We start from the raw sequence: 16,287 nt of genomic DNA, 5'->3' as shown, positions 1-16,287 counted from the left end.
CTGGGTGGGGGTCAGACACTGTCCTTTCCCTCTCTGGGTGGGACAGTGGGTCAGACACTGTCCTTTCCCTCTCTGGGTGGGACAGTGGGTCAGACACTGTCCTTTCCCCCTCTGGGTGGGACAGTGGGTCAGACACTGTCCTTTCCCCCTCTGGGTGGGACAGTGGGTCAGACACTGTCCTTTCCCCCTCTGAGTGGGACAGTGGGTCAGACACTGTCCTTTCCCCCTCTGGGACTGGATTATTGACTGGATCTGTATGTTGATGTTGGGACTAAGCAGGGGAGGCTTTACACGGTGCTGCCTAAAAACTGGAAAATGTTGCCTGTGCCAGAATCTTTAGCTATTGCATTGGGAACAGAAGTTTTGCCTGAATGAATTGTGGACATGTAGTGATTTCTGACTGTTTTCTATTTCAGTCTATCAGGAAGCAAAGACTCGGAACGGTGAGTAAAGATTTCCAGAATGTTCGCAAGTCACGGTTGGGATATCTGTGACCTGGAATAAGTGCGGTGACCTGGAAGGCCACAGATCCAGGGCTGGAAAGTGGGATGAAAATAAGTGGCTAGTTTCCTTTTACGCTTTGTAATGGTTGACACAGGCGTGAAGGGCTGAATGATGTTTTTCTGTGCCCTAATCTGTCTGTGGTTCTAAGGCGAGAGAGAGAGAGCTAGAGAGCTGCAGGCAAAGGGACAGACAGGCGGAGCCAGGGCCCTAGACAGACAGGCGGAGCCAGACCCGCAGGCCAACAGGTGGAGCCAGAGCCGCAGTCAGACAGGTGGAGCCAGACCCGCAGGCCGACAGGTGGAGCCAGAACCGCAGTCCGACAGGCGGAGCCAGACCCGCAGGCCGACAGGTGGAGCCAGAACCGCAGGCCGACAGGCGGAGCCAGACCCGCAGGCCGACAGGCGGAGCCAGACCCGCAGGCCGACAGGCGGAGCCAGACCCGCAGGCCGACAGGCGGAGCCAGACCCGCAGGCCGACAGGCGGAGCCAGACCCGCAGGCAGACAGGCGGAGCCAGGGCCCCAGACCGACAGGCGGAGCCAGACCCGCAGGCAGACAGGCGGAGCCATACCCGCAGGCAGACAGGCAGAGCCAGACCCGCAGGCAGACAGGTGGAGCCAGACCCGCAGGCAGACAGGTGGAGCCAGACCTGCAGGCAGACAGGCGGAGCCAGACCTGCAGGCAGACAGGCGGAGTCAGACCCGCAGGCCGACAGGTGGAGCCAGAGCCGCAGGCAGACAGGCGGAGCCAGAACCGCAGTCAGACAGGCGGAGCCAGAACCGCAGTCAGACAGGCGGAGCCAGAACCACAGGCAGACAGGCGGTGCCAGAGCCGCAGGCAGACAGGCGGAGCCAGAACCGCAGTCAGACAGGCGGAGCCAGAACCACAGGCAGACAGGCAGAGCCAGACACACAGGCAGACAGGCGGAGCCAGAACCACAGGCAGACAGGCAGAGCCAGAACCACAGGCAGACAGGCAGAGCCAGGGCCCCAGACAGACAGGTGGAGCCAGAGCCACAGGCGGACAGACAGACAAACAGACAGACAGGCAGAGCCAGAATCGCAGACAGACAGGCAGAGCCAGAGCCGCAGACAGACAGGCAGAGCCAGAGCCGCAGACAGACAGGCGGAACCAGAGTCGCAGACAGACAGGCGGAACCAGAGTCGCAGACAGATAGGTGGAGCCGGAGCCGCAGACAGACAGGCGGAACCAGAGCATCAGACAGACAGGCGGAGCCAGAGCCGCAGACAGACAGGCGGAGCCGCAGACAGACAGGCGGAGCCAGAACCGCAGACAGACAGGCGGAGCCAGAGCCGCAGACAGACAGGCGGAACCAGAACCGCAGACAGACAGGCGGAGCCAGAACCGCAGACAGACAGGTGGAGCCAGAACCGCAGACAGACAGGCGGAGCCAGAGCCGCAGACAGACAGGCGGAGCCGCAGACAGACAGGCGGAGCCAGAACCGCAGACAGACAGGCGGAACCAGAGTCGCAGACAGACAGGCGGAGCCAGAGCCGCAGACAGACAGGCAGAGCCGCAGACAGACTGGCGGAGCCAGAACCGCAGACAGACAGGCGGGGCCACAGACAGACAGGCGGAGCCAGAGCCTCAGACAGACTGGCAGAGCCAGAACCGCAGACAGACAGGTGGAGCCGGAGCCGCAGACAGACAGGCGGAGCCAGAGCCGCAGGCCGACAGGCAGAGCCAGAGTCGCAGACAGACAGGCGGAGCCAGAGTCGCAGGCAGACAGATACAGACAGACCTAGCCAGAGACATGGGCAGACAGACAGAGATACAGGCAGGCAGACCAAGCTAGAACCTCGGGTAGACGGACAGACAGACGAAGCTGGAGCTACAGACAGACTGCGGCACAGACAGAGCTCGAGACTCAGGCAGACAGACAGACAGACAGAGCTAGAATTACAGGCAGGGGAAGGATCACCCAGTGAGGGTGATGGGGTCTGGTGGGGAGGGGAAGGATCACCCAGTGAGGGTGATGGGGTCTGGTGGGGAGGGGAAGGATCACCCAGTGAGGGTGATGGGGTCTGGTGGGGAGGGGAAGGATCACTCAGTGAGGGTGATGGGGTCTGGTGGGCAGGGGAAGGATCACCCAGTGAGGGTGATGGGATCTGGTTGGCAGGGGAAGGATCACTCAGTGAGGGTGATGGGGTCTGGTGGGCAGGGGAAGGATCACCCAGTGAGGGTGATGGGATCTGGTTGGCAGGGGAAGGATCACCCAGTGAGGGTGATGGGATCTGGTTGGCAGGGGAAGGATCACCCAGTGAGGGTGATGGGATCTGGTTGGCAGGGGAAGGATCACCCAGTGAGGGTGATGGGGTCTGGTGGGCAGGGGAAGGATCACCCAGTGAGGGTGATGGGGTCTGGTTGGCAGGGGAAGGATCACTCAGTGAGGGTGATGGGGTCTGGTTGGCTGGGGAAGGATCACTCAGTGAGGGTGATGGGGTCTGGTGGGAAGGGGAATGGCATTGAGGGGAAGGGTTATCCAGATGAGGGCAAGGGAGTCAGAATGGTTCCTCCTCTGGCGTAAGATCTTCTCTGGGAATCTCTGTGTTAAGGATTTTGAGGGGGGGGGGGGTGGTTTACTAAGTTCCCACGCCCCCCCACAGTGTGCGAGAGTCAAATTGTAGAAATGGTTTCTCTCGGTTTGATTTTAATTTTCTTCTTTCCTTTTTTTCAGTGTTTCTCGCAAAGGAGTTGGGTAAGATCTCGAGCTAAAGGATTGTCATAAATACGGAAGGGGGTTTATCTTTCTGGATTGTGTTCAGCGTAACCCAATCGGGAATTTTCCCCCAGTCTCTTATCCAAGTAGGGAGTAGGGTTGAGTCTGAATCTATGTGAATATGCTGATGAATCGTGAAGCTTCTTCTGGCAGGAATCACAGGCTCTCGGCTAAACCCACTCCCTTCAAACTCAACATCCCTGCGGCCAGCGAGCCTACCTCCTTGGGCAGGGGGGCTCTGTGCCCGTACCTGGGCCCGTTGCAGCAGCTGCGGGCAGGGTGACAGGCATGCACATTGGATAGCACTCTCACTCCTCTCAAGTCTCACTCCAGAGCCGTCAGCACATACCCCAGGCTGACCCCTCCCAGTGCAGGTACTGAGGGAGTGTCAGGAGGGTGTGGTTGCAATAGGAAGGGTGACACAGTGGTTAGCACTGCTGCCTCACAGCCCCAGGGACCCGGGTTCAATTCTACCCTTGGGTGACTGTCTGTGCGGGGTCTGCCTGTTCTCCCCGTGTCTGCGTGGGTTTCCTCCGGGTGCTCCGGTTTCCTCCCACAGTCCAAAGAAGTGCAGGTTAGGTGGATTGGCCATGTTCAATTGCCCCTCAGTATCCAAAGATGTGAAGGTTAGGTTGCAGGATTACTGGGATAGGGTGGGGTAGGCGGGAGGAGTACTCCATTGGAGGGTTGGCGCAGAATGGATGGGCCGAATAGCCTCCTTCTGCATTGTGGAGGTTCTATGTCTGGATTAATTGGGGCGGGGTTAATCCGAGGCTCCTCTCGAGTGAATGTAAAGAAAGCGCTCATGGCTGTTTTTTGGAAGATGGGTGGGTACAGGAGACATTTGCAGATTGCTGTTTGTGAGAGTTTGTTGTGTGCAAAATGGCAGCCGTGAAATCGGAGTTTGACATGTGACATTGGAGTGAGTGAGGTGGGTTACTGGTCCAGTAGATGGCGATGTCACTCCAAATGGGCTCCACCCTGTTGTCGTGGGGGAAACAGTTGTCCCTGGCTGCCGGTTTGTGAATGAATGTTTGTGTTTGGTGCATGGGGTGGGGGGGGGGGGGGGGGGGCTGTAGAAAGGACATTTGAGACTCTGCTGCTCAGTAATTTTGTTGTCTTTCCTTCTTGTCCAGACACACACCAGGCCGAGCTAGGTAAGAAACTACAACTGAGTCTTTCGCGTGAGACATTAAAGCCAAGCCCTCTCAGGGATGCACGAGATCTGACTCTGCTGAAGAAGAATTTGAGATGGGGGTTTCCAGAGGGTCCTGCACAATATTTATCCCTCAACCCAACAATGATGAAAACAGATGGCCCGAATGGCCAGTCGTGCTGTAATTACCTCTTCTCACCAGCAGAGGGGCAGCAATGATGTTACTGGCTGGAGGGTGTGGTTACAATGTGATTGGATTAATGGTTAATTATACATATGCTTGACTTCAAAACAAGGATTAAATTCTGTCTGTGTACCCTGGACACATTGTACCCAATCTCACCCCCACATCACCTGAATGCCACACCCCAGTCTCAGACCCCCCACCCCCCTCACATGATCAGTACCACACAAGGTTAACTAGTTCATTAAAACACTATTTTAATGGCAGCAGGAACAAGTGAAATCTTGATTTCAGCGTTTATCCTGTTTTATTTGATATCTCGTGAGTTCTGAGACTATTTGCTGTGTGGGAGGGGTGGGGGGCTGTGCTGGGGTGTGGGGGGGAGGGGCTGTGCTGGGGTGTGGGGGGGAGGGGCTGTGCTGGGGTGTGGGGGGAGGGGCTGTGCTGGGGTGTGGGGGGGAGGGGCGGTGCTGGGGTGTGGTGGGGAGGGGCTGTGCTGGGGTGTGGGGGCGAGGGGCAGTGCTGGGGTGGGGGGGAGGGGCAGTGCTGGGGTGGGGGGAGGGGCGGTGCTGGGGTGTGGGGGGGAGGTGCGGCGCTGCTGGGGTGGGGGGGGGGCGGTGCTGGGGTGGGAGGGGCGGCGGTGCTGGTGTGGGGGGAGGGGCGGCGGTGCTGGGGTGTGGGGGGGAGGGGCGGTGCTGGGGTGTGGAGGGGAGGGGCGGTGCTGGGGTGTGGGGGGGAGGGGCTGTGCTGGGGTGTGGGGGGGAGGGGCAGTGCTGGGGTGGGGGTGAGGGGCAGTGCTGGGGTGGGGGGAGGGGCGGTGCTGGGGTGTGGGGGGGAGGGGCTGTGCTGGGGTGTGGGGGGCGGTGCTGGGGTGGGGGGAGGGGCGGTGCTGGGGTGTGGGGGGGAGGTGCGGCGCTGCTGGGGTGGGGGGGGGCGGTGCTGGGGTGGGAGGGGCGGCGGTGCTGGTGTGGGGGGAGGGGCGGCGGTGCTGGTGTGGGGGAGGGGCGGTGCTGGTGTGGGAGCGGAGGGGCGGTGCTGGTGTGGGGGGAGGGGGTGTGGTGCTGGTGTGGGGGGAGGGGGGGCGGTGCTGGTGTGGGGGGGAGGGGAGGGGTGGTGCTGGTGTGGGGTTGGAGGGGCGGTGCTGGTGTGGGGGGAGGGGATGTGGTGCTGGTGTGGGGGGGAGGGACAGTGCTGGAGTGTAGGGGGGAGGGGCTGGTGTGGGGGGGAGGGGCGGTGCTGGAGTCTAGGGGCGGCGGTGCTGGTGTGGGGGGGGAGGGGCGGTGCTGGTGTGGGGTTGGAGGGGCGGTGCTGGTGGGTTGGAGGGGCGGTGCTGGTGTGGGGGGGGGTGTGGTGCTGGTGTGGGGGGAGGGGGTGTGGTGCTGGTGTGGGGGGAGGGGAGGGGCGGTGCTGGTGTGGGGGGGAGGGGGTGGCGGGATGGTATGTGTTGACGTGTGTCAGTCCGACTCGACATTGAGAGGGAGTGTGACCAGATACCACACGGTAACAGGTACAAAGAGAGACAGGAGGTGACCATTCAGCCCCTCACTGCTGACTGAAATGATGGCAGATCCCCATTTTTCACCTTTGTTCCATATCACTTGGTACCCCTTGTTAAAGAAGGCCCAAGAGATCTACATCTCTTCCACAAGTGGAACCACCACGTCCACCCTCTCAAATCCTGTCCGCAATTTTAAATTCCTATATAAGGTCGCCGCACTTATTAAAGATCTTCGACCAGCTTTCTGTCCCTCATTATAGGAGGTAGGGGAACAAGGGGAGACCTCCTCCGATTTCAGCTCCGTATAAAACTGCATGATTGTCGGCTGTGCAAAGCCATTCACTAACTGTTGTCTTTTCCCTTTTAGACAAGATCCGCCAGCTCTCTGTAACAGGTAAGACCCAGAGGTCGTTATGCAATTTCAGAATATAGAGTGGCTGGCTGGACCAACATTTATTGCCCATCCCCAATTGCCCTTGGGGAGGTGGTGCTGAGCTGCCTTCTTAAACTGCTGCAATTCATGTGGTGTAGGTACACCCAGAGTGCTGTTAGGAAGGGAGTTCCAGGATTTTGACCCAAGTGGTGGGGTTCCCAGGTACCTGCTGCCCTTGTCCTTCCAGCTAGCAGCGATAACAAACTGAATTTAGAAGGTGTTTCGGAAGATTTGGGCCCAATGTCATTGTCGCCAACATATGAATTTGGGATAAGCAGGTAAACACCCTCTGATTCAACCCATGTAGAGCTGATCAAATGCTTCAACGACAGATCAGTGTCGCTGTATCTATTGGACTAAAACTTCAGGAACTGTTCCTCTTTTAGACATTTTTCCCAATAACAGAAAAGAAAATGTACAGTGAATTATTTGAAGGCAAGGTGGCATAGTGGCTAGCACTGCTGCCTCACATTACCAAGAACCCGGCTTAAATTCCACTGTCTGTGTGGAGGTTGCACATTCTCCCCCTGTGTGCGTGGGTTTCCTCCGGGTGCTCCGGTTTCCTCCCACAGTCCAAAGATGTACAGGTTAGGTGGATTGGCCATGATAAATGTGCATTTCTGCACACCCAAAAATGTGCAGGTTAGGAGGGGTTACGGGAATAGGGCGGGGGACTGGGCCTAGGTAGAGTGCTCTATCAGAGGGTCGTGCAGACGCAATGGGGCAAATGGCCTCCTTCTGCACTGTTTAGATTCTGTGAATCTTCTAAATTAATCTCATTCTCCTTTATCCTTTTAGCCTTCCAGAGGATGAAGGATAATGCAGGTAAGATATGCAGTTCACAAGTGACTCCGTGTTAAATTGTGTGTGAATGTGCCTGCAAAATTTGCATCATTTTTTTAGGCTCATAGAATTTTTACAGCCATTTTATAAATTCACGCCAGTATTTATTACCCATGCCCTTGAACTGAGCGACACTACAGAGGGTAATGGGCAGTTAAGAGTCACATGTAGGCCAGACCAGGTGGAGTAAGGACGGCAGATTTCCAGTGAGGCAATCGGAGTTTTATAGCAATCGATATTGGTTTCATGGGTATCGTTAAACTTTCAAACTCCACCATGTACTGTGGTGGGATTTGAACCAGGTCCCCCAGATTACTAGTCTAGCGACGGTACCACTAGGCCATCGCTTCCCACTCTTTCAAAGAGCTGTTAAATTATTCCCAACCCCGGTGCTCATTCCCGATAACCTTGTGCATTTTTCAAGTGTTTCCTTGTTTGTTAGCTACATTTAAAATACATATAGTCCCCGACTTGTTTTTTTTCCCAACCAATTATCATCAATTTTGTTCCTGGTGACGGGGATGTTGGTAACTAAAGAGAATAACGGGGAAATATTAAAACTTCCTGACAAGGTCAAATGAGGAGACTAAGTCGGTTAGGATTACATTCATTGGAGTTTAGAAAAGTGAGGGGGGATCCCATAGAAACTTACAAATTCGAACAGGATTTTACAGGGTAGATTCAGAAAGAACGTTCCCGACGGTGGGGGAGTCCAGAACTGAGGGTCATAGTTTGAGGTTAAGGGGTAAACGTTTTAGGACTGAGGTGAGGAGGAATTTCTTCACCCAGAGAGTGGTGAATCTGTGGAATTCACCGCCACAGGAAGTAGTTGAGGCCAAAACATTGTGTAATTTAAGAAGTTAGATATAGCTCTTGGGGCTAAAGGGATATGGGGGGAAGGCGGGATCAGGGTATTGAACTCGATGATCAGCCGCGATCATAATGAATGGCGGACCATCCTCGAAGGGCTGAATGGGCTACTCCAGCTCATATTCGCGAGGTATGTTTCTATGTAGGTCTATCACACCCTCCCCTTCACAGATCTAGTGAAGGATTATCTATAGTGGAGTTACTCTCACCGTTAATTTCTTATTATTCAGCCATAGTTACTCCATTTAAGGACATAACTTGCTAATGACCCCAGTGGTCACCTCTGTGAGTATCCACATTTGTACAGCTAATTTTACACCACGAGAGACAGGGCTGTCAATAGCATAAAGCACCTTGGAAATGTGGACAAGACTGCCGTGTTTCACGGCAGCCTCCGCGCCCCCTCCCGGGTCCCGATTCACCCCCCCCCCCCCCCCACCCCCCCCCCCCCCCCCCGGTCGGGGCTAGCATCGCGGCCCCGGGAAGAACGGCAGCGCGGGCTTAGCGAACGTTCACTAAACCCGGCCGGCAAGACTCACGGTGGCTGACGCGCACGGTGACGTCAGCCGCACATGCGCGGGTTGGACGGCTCCTACCCGCGCATGCGCGGATGACGTCATCGCGCATATGCGTATAACCCGCGCATGCGCGGTCCGTCATGCCCCTCAGCCGCCCCGCGGACTTATCCTGCGGGGTGGCGGAGGGACAAAGAGTGCGCGGGAATCGGACCCGCTGCCCGCGATCGGTGGGCACCGATCGCGGGCCCATGCCACCCTTGGCTTGGCCGTGGTGCGGCCGTGCCAATCGGTGGCATGGTTGGGCAGAACGGCACTTTGCGGCCGTTTCCACGAATGGTGAGAGCAGGTGTGTTGAAATTCGTGGAAACGGCCGTAAAGGCCTGGGAATTCGGCCCATCGGCCAGGGGAGAATCGCTGCTCGCTGTTAAAAATGGCGGGCAGCGATTCGTGTCGGGGGGCGGCCGGGGGGGGGGGGGGGGGGGGAATAGCGGGAGGTCGGGAAAAATGTTGGGAAGGCCCGGAGAATCGCGTCCCTTGTATTTGTAACCCCTAGTTCTAGTCTCCCTTTTGAATGGAAATGTGATCTGACTGAGTCTTAGGCACTCTCACTGTGTTCTAAGTGAGTCTTAGGGTCTCACTGTGTTTTAAGTGAGTCTTAGGGTCTCACTGTGTTTTAAGTGAGTCTTAGAGTCTCTTGCTATGTTCTGAGTGAATCTTAGTGTCTCTCATTGTGTTCTGAGTGAGTCTTAGTGTCTCTCACTGTGTTCTAAGTGAGTCTTAGTGTCTCTCACTGTGTTCTAAGTGAGTCTTAGGGTCTCTCACTGTGTTCTGAGTGAATCTTAGGGTCTCTCACTATGTTCTGAGTGAATCTTAAGGTCTCTCATTGTGTCCTGGGTGAGTCTTAGTGTCTCTCACTGTTCTACGTGAGTCTTAGTGTCTCACTGTGTTCTGAGTGAGTCTTATTGAACTGAAAGTGAGTCTTGGTGTTTCTCACTGTGGGCCGTGCTGTAAATTGGAGTTGCACTACACACCGAGAGGTTCTAAGTGTGATATATTTGGCCGACGCTCCCTCCCTCTCATTTTAACATTCCGACGTTTTTTAAACAGCTCTAAATCCTGTCCAGTGCCTGAGGTTAAACTTTTCCCGTTCATTTTTATCCTTTAGTTGACGTCACCCTGGATGATGACACTGCGAATCCAAACCTCAAGATATCTTCTGAGCACACCACGGCGAGCTGTGCTCCAGGAGGGGAGATTCCCAGTGACATGAGCAGGAGATTTGTGTCCAGGCTATCCGTGCTGGGAAAGGAGGAATTCACTGGCGGCAGGCATTTCTGGATGGTGGAAGTGGACAGCCAGTTACGCTGGGACCTGGGAGTAGCCAGGGACTCAGTGGACAGGAAGGGCGAGCCAGCTTTGAACCCTGAGAATGGGTACTGGACTATTGGGCATGATGACCAAAGGTACTGGGCAAACGACACAAGCCACCTGGAAATCTCGCTCCAGGGAAAACTCCAGATGATCGGAATATATGTCAACTACGAGGCTGGGCAGGTTCTGTTCTGCAACGCTGACACCCGTTCTCACCTACACAGTTTCACCGCCTGCTTCGAGGGCCCAATCTGCCCCTTCTTCAATCTCTCCGAGTCTGGGAAAGTTAGCATTTTTCAGTCGACCAGTCCTCTGAAACAACCCAACTCTCATTGACCAGACTAACGAAATGAAATGAAAACCGCTGATTGTCAGGAGTAGGCATCAGTGAAGGCCCCTAGTCGCCTCATTCCTCTCTCGTGTTAGGGGAGGGCAGTAGCAGGGGAGGGGGTAGATATCCATCTGTTTCTGCTCACCAAACACTGCTAACTAAATTATTTCAAATAAATTTAGAGTACCCAATAGTTTTTTTTTCCAATAAAGGGGCAATGTAGCGTGGCCAACCCACTTAGCCAACACATCTTTGGGTTGTGGGGGGGTGAGACACACACAAACACGGGGAGAATGTGCAAACTCCACACATACAGTGACCCGGGGCCAGGATTGAACCTGGGACCTCGGCGCCGTGAGGCAGCAGTGCTAACCACTGCGCCACCATGCTGCCCTGCCAAATGTTTACAAGTTCAAACTTTACTTCACGGCTGACCCTGCAGCATGGTGGGTACAGCAGTGCCCGAAGTACTGTCCCCTTGGATCCCCTGTCAGTATTATGAAGCAGGGCCTGGGGAGTTCCCCCGGTGCCTTGGAAAATACTTAGCCCATAACCAGAATGATTTGTCCTGGCTCCCGGTCCCCGCTCCCGGTCCCCACTCCCGGTCTCCGCTCCCGGTCCCTGCTCCCGGTCCCCGCTCCCGGTCTCCGCTCCCGGTCCCCGGTCTCTGCTCCCGGTTCCCGCTCCCGGTCCCCCTCCCGGTCTCCGCTCCCGGTCTCCGCTCCCGGTCCCCGCTCCTGGTCCCCGCTCCCGGTCTCCGCTCCCGGTCCCCGCTCCCGGTCCCCTCTCCTCTCTGCTCCCGTCCCCCTCCCGGTCTCCACTCCCGGTCCCCGCTCCCGGTCTCTGCTCCCGGTCCCCGCTCCCGGTCCCCGCTCCCGGTCCCCGCTCCCGGTCTCCGGTCCCTGCTCCCGGTCTCCGCTCCCGGTCCCCGCTCCCGGTCTCTGCTCCCGGTCCCCGCTCCCGGTCTCCACTCCCGGTCCCCGCTCCCAGTCTCCGCTCCCGGTCCCGGTCTCTGCTCCCGGTTCCCGCTCTGGTCCCGCTCCTGATCCCGCTCTGATCCCCGCTCCCGGTCTCCGCTCCCGGTCTCCGCTCCCGGTCCCTGCTCCCGGTCCCCGCTCCCGGTCCCCGCTCCCGGTCCCCGCTCCCGGTCCCCGCTCCCGGTCCCCACCCCGGTCCCGCGGTCCCACCCGGTACCCGCTCCCGGTCTCGCGCCCGGTCCCCGGTCTCTGCTCCCGGTTCCCGCTCTGGTCCCGCTCTGATCCCCGCTCCCGGTCCCCCCTCCCGGTCCCCCCTCCCGGTCCCCGCTCCCGGTCCCCGCTCCCGGTCTCCGCTCCCGGTCTCCGCTCCCGGTCCCCGCTCCCGGTCTCCACTCCCGGGCCCCGCTCCCCGGTCTCCGCTCCCGGTCCCCGGTCTCTGCTCCCGGTTCCCGCTCTGGTCCCACTCTGATCCCCGCTCCCGGTCCCCGCTCCCGGTCCCTGCTCCCGATCCCTGCTCCCGGTCTCCGCTCTGGTCCCGCTCCTGATCCCTGCCCCTGCTCTGACCCCCTCTGGCTCCCGGTCCCCGCTCCCGGTCCCCGCTCCCGGTCTCCGTTCCCGGTCTCCGCTCCCGGTTCCCGCTCCCGGTCTCTGCTCTGATCCCGCTCCCGGCCCCGCTCCTGATCCCTGCCCCCGCTCTGGCTCCCGGTCCCCGCTCCCGGTCCCCGCTCCCGGTCCCGTTCCCGGTCTCCGCTCCCGGTTCCCGCTCCCGGTCTCTGCTCTGGTCCCGCTCCTGCTCTGATCCCCGCTCCCGGCCCCCGCTCCTGATCCCCGCTCTGGCTCCCGGCCCCCGCTCCTGCTCCCTGCCCCCGCTCTGATCCCCGCTCTGGCTCCCGGCCCCCGCTCCTGATCCCTGCCCCCACTCTGATCCCCGCTCTGGCTCCCGGCCCCCGCTCCTGATCCCTGCCCCCTGCTGATCCCGCTCTGGCTCCCGGCCCCGCTCCTGATCCCTGCCCCCGCTCTGATCCCCGCTCTGGCTCCCGGTCCCCGCTCCCGGCTCCCGCTCCTGATCCCTGCCCCCGCTCTGATCCCCGCTCCCGGCCCCCGCTCCTGATCCCCACTCTGGCTCCCGGTCCCCGCTCTTGTGCCCTCTGTGTCTCACTCTGCCATTCCTTCTCAACCTAAACATAATATTTATTAATTAATAGAATTGTAGAATCCCTACAGTGCAGAGGGAGGCCATTCGGCCCATCGAGTCTATGCCGATCCTCTGAGCACCCTAACTAGGCCCCTATCCCCGTAACCCCATAACCCCACCTAACCTTTGGACACGAAGGGTCAATTTATCCAGACCAATCCACCTAAACAGCACATGTTGGGCCTGTGGGAGGAAACGGGAGCACCTGAAGGAGACCAGACAGATACGGGGAGAATGTATAAACCCCACACAGACAGACACCCAAAGCCAGAATTGAAGCTTGTTCCCTGACGCAGAGACGATGTTATTGTTATTGTACATGTTATTGTTTAGTGATTAAGCTAGTTGCTCCTTCTCCTCTCACCTTGCACTGGTCTGTGGTCACTCAAAGCACCCTCTGTGTAAAGAAATTCCTCCTCAGCTCAGTCCTAAATGACCTGTCCCTTTTTCAAAGATTCCTGACATTTTTTAAACAAGATTTTTAAAAATTTCAGTTGCCCATGACTGTCATGATATGCAAACATGCAGCTGAACACATAGACTAGGACACGACCAATGAGCAGTCAGGACACTCAGGGGTGGTATCTCACTATAAAAGGGATGAGGCACTCACACCCCACCTCTTTCCACAGACCAACATCTACCGAGTGAGACAAGGTGTATCCTCAGCATCGCACCCCAGCACGTGGCTTAGAGCAAGGCTGCTTCAGTTAAACTGAGTTACTACATTTAGATTAGCAGAGAGTCAAACTCATTGAGAACTGTGCTAATAGTTCAATAAAACACATTGAACTCACTTCAAAGTCTGGAGCATCTTTTACTCAAAACTGCATCAAGTGGCAGCTTGTGTTATTCCAAATTACATAACACAACATGGTACCAGGAGTGTGTTCAATCTAGTTAGTTCAACTCAGCAAGATCATTGATGAAAAAGGCGATGAACGGCTGCCACATCGAGTAGAATCCTTCCACCGATTCCCTTATGGTAAATTTGTTCTTCTCAAGGTGCAAGAATCCGATCAGCTTCCCAGCCACGCTGAGGCCCTAGGCGACACCGGAGATCTCTACCCAAGCAGAACTTGCCTCTGGGCAGTCGGCAAAGTGAAGGCTGGGCCATCTGCCCTCGTCTCAGTCAAAAATGGCCGCAAACGGACACTGCTCCAACTGAACACCCCAAACCCCGACATTGTTGGGCGGCATGTGGTGCAGTGGACAGCACTGGGACTGCAGCGCTGAGCACCCGGGTTCAAATCCTGGCCCAGGGTTACTGTCCCTGTGGAGTTTGCATGTTCTCCCTGTGCCTGCGTGGGTTTCGCCTCCACAACCCAAAAGATGTGCAGGTTAGGTGGATTGGCCACACTAGGTTGCCCCTGAATTGGAAAAAAAAATAATTGGGTACTCTAAATTTATTGAAAAAAATCCCAACAGCGTGTCAAACAAGGAACCCCAAAAACTATGCAGCTTGGGGCAAGACCAAAACATGTGCGTCTATTCACCAGACCTCGAGAGCACCGCTCACACATATCCTCCACCCCCGGGAAGAACCCACTCATACGCGCTGTAGTCAGATGCACCTTGTGGACAACCTTGAACTGGATCAGGTTTAACCTCACAAGCGAGGATGTGAAGTTGACCCTATGAAGAGCCACACTCCATATTCCCCCCTCAAAGACCAAACCCTCCCACTTCCTCTTTACCTCCTCCAGCGATGCCGGATCTGTCGCCAACATCTGCCCATAAATGGATCATTTTGGCGCCCGTTCGATGGGGTTAAAAGGTTCGTATCAACGTTTTGTGCAGGAGCCTCCTTACACGTGACCGCTCAGCACGTGGCCATCCCGGAAATCAGCTTTTCTTTTTTTTAAAAGAAATTTAGATTCCCCCAATTATTTTTTCCAATTAAAGGGCAATTTAGCGTGGCCAATCCACCTACATTTTTGGGTTGTGGGGGCGAAACCCACGCAGACACGGGGAGAATGTGCAAACTCCACATGGACAGTGACCCAGAGCTGGGATCGAACCTGGGACCTCGGCGCCGTGAGGCGGTTGTGCTAACCACTAGGCCACCGTGCTGCCCGAAATCAGCTTTTCTTTTACACACACCACAGAACAGTTATGTTCTGCAATCTACTCTCTTTTTTCACTTTTTTCAAAGAGAATTTTCTTCTCTTTCTCTCAGGGAAGGTTGGTGAACTCGGCCTCCCTGGGCGAGGTGGTCTGTCTGGATCTGAGCTCCGCATTGGTCCACCTTGGCCCCGCTGGGCCACACTCCCCGGAGCCCCTGCTTCCTTGCTCCAATCCTCGGGGCCCCAAACTCCACAGCCAGTTTTTCTGTAGGGGACGTTTGAATTTTGAAAAAAGTTACCCTTTGATTGGGTCGATGTGCCAGAGCCTACGCGGGAGGCACCCGAGATGCAGCCGCTACACCATCCCGCCACACCAGAAGTTCCCATCGGCCTATATATCTCCAAATTCCTACCCTCCCCCAACTTGCCCACAGACCTTAAGCTAAGATGACGGTACCAGGGAAAATGAAGGAAGTTCTTTGCATAAAAAACGTGCATCTGAAAGTACCCAATTATTGGGGGCGTGAAGAACAGGATAGGGATGGAAATGATTTATGTACCATGTTTATTTTGCTGTTATCGTTATTATTATAAAACTACAAATACCCTAATAAATTTTTATAAAAACAAAATAATAAAACCTCGGGAGAATATTTATCTTCGCCGCCTATACCCTTCCTGCTAATGTCAGAGGGAGGACATTCCACCTTTCAAATCAGCCATCACCCCACAGACCCAGACTACAAAAGGTAAGTCTATGAAACGTGGCCCAGTCATGGCCACCTGGATACCCAGATACCGAAAACTAGTCTTGGCCGGATGAAACAACAGCCTCCCCAGATCAGCTATTACCCAGATTTAGCTTGTACTCTGAAACGGAGCAAAATCTCCTGAGCAGCACGTTAGCATTAGTGGTTAGCACTGTGGCTTCACAGCGCCAGGGACCCGGGTTCGATTCGTGTCACTGTCTGTGCGGACTCTGCATGTTCTCCCTGTGTCTGTGTGGGTTTCCTCCGGGTGCTCCGGTTTCCTCCCACAATTCCCAAAAGACGCGCTGTTAGGTAATTTGGACATTCTGAATTCTCCCTCTGTGTACCCGAACAGAGCTCCTGTGAGGCAGTTGGCTCACAGTGTGATATGGTTCTGCTTGGGGGAGGGGTTGGGGTGGAGTTGATGAGACATCCATAGAAGTTGTTTTGGATGGCCTCTGGCACTTGGTTTCAGAGTGGGGTGTTTGGCCACAGGTCACCTATTGGGTTACATGAAATATGTACCTACCAAGAACATTAAACGTTTCAGATATTATTTAAATTTGTGTTATCCTTATAAACCTGTAAAATTATATTTTGGGGCAAAGAAGTAGTGGATTATAGTTCATCTTGTTTAATAAATGCTTATTATTTTCTTAAAGGTTCATCAGCAGACTCCTGTGACTCTGTTCAGTAGCTGCCCTTCACAATTCTAAACAAAAAATAAAAGTTAGGATCTATCCAACTGGGTTTCACCCTGGGATGTGACTTGTCCGGTAGTAACGTCAGGCGGGGTTGTAACAAGATGAGAAACATGAGAGAGAGGGTCACCAGAGGTGACAATGCAGAAGCT

The 16,287-nt window shown here is 55.9% G+C and overlaps 1 protein-coding gene across 1 annotated transcript in view; it reads left to right on the top strand.

Annotated features, from left to right (window-relative positions):
* LOC119976464 (butyrophilin subfamily 2 member A2-like) overlaps positions 1-10,462 on the top strand; it is an 11,457-nt gene extending 995 nt beyond the window's left edge. Inside the window, exons 2-7 of the mRNA XM_038817001.1 lie at positions 417-443; positions 3,202-3,222; positions 4,380-4,400; positions 6,449-6,475; positions 7,313-7,339; positions 9,911-10,462. Coding sequence (XP_038672929.1) covers positions 417-443; positions 3,202-3,222; positions 4,380-4,400; positions 6,449-6,475; positions 7,313-7,339; positions 9,911-10,452 — 665 coding nt within the window. The 3' untranslated portion in view covers positions 10,453-10,462. The remainder of the gene's footprint in view (positions 1-416; positions 444-3,201; positions 3,223-4,379; positions 4,401-6,448; positions 6,476-7,312; positions 7,340-9,910) is intronic.
* Positions 10,463-16,287: the final 5,825 nt, after the last annotated feature.

The sequence above is a fragment of the Scyliorhinus canicula genome, chromosome 13, assembly GCF_902713615.1.
Source record: "Scyliorhinus canicula chromosome 13, sScyCan1.1, whole genome shotgun sequence".
In the NCBI taxonomy this organism is placed as follows: Eukaryota; Metazoa; Chordata; class Chondrichthyes; order Carcharhiniformes; family Scyliorhinidae; genus Scyliorhinus; species Scyliorhinus canicula.
Note: the sequence above shows the minus strand (reverse complement) of the source record. Positions and strands in the feature narration are given on the sequence as shown.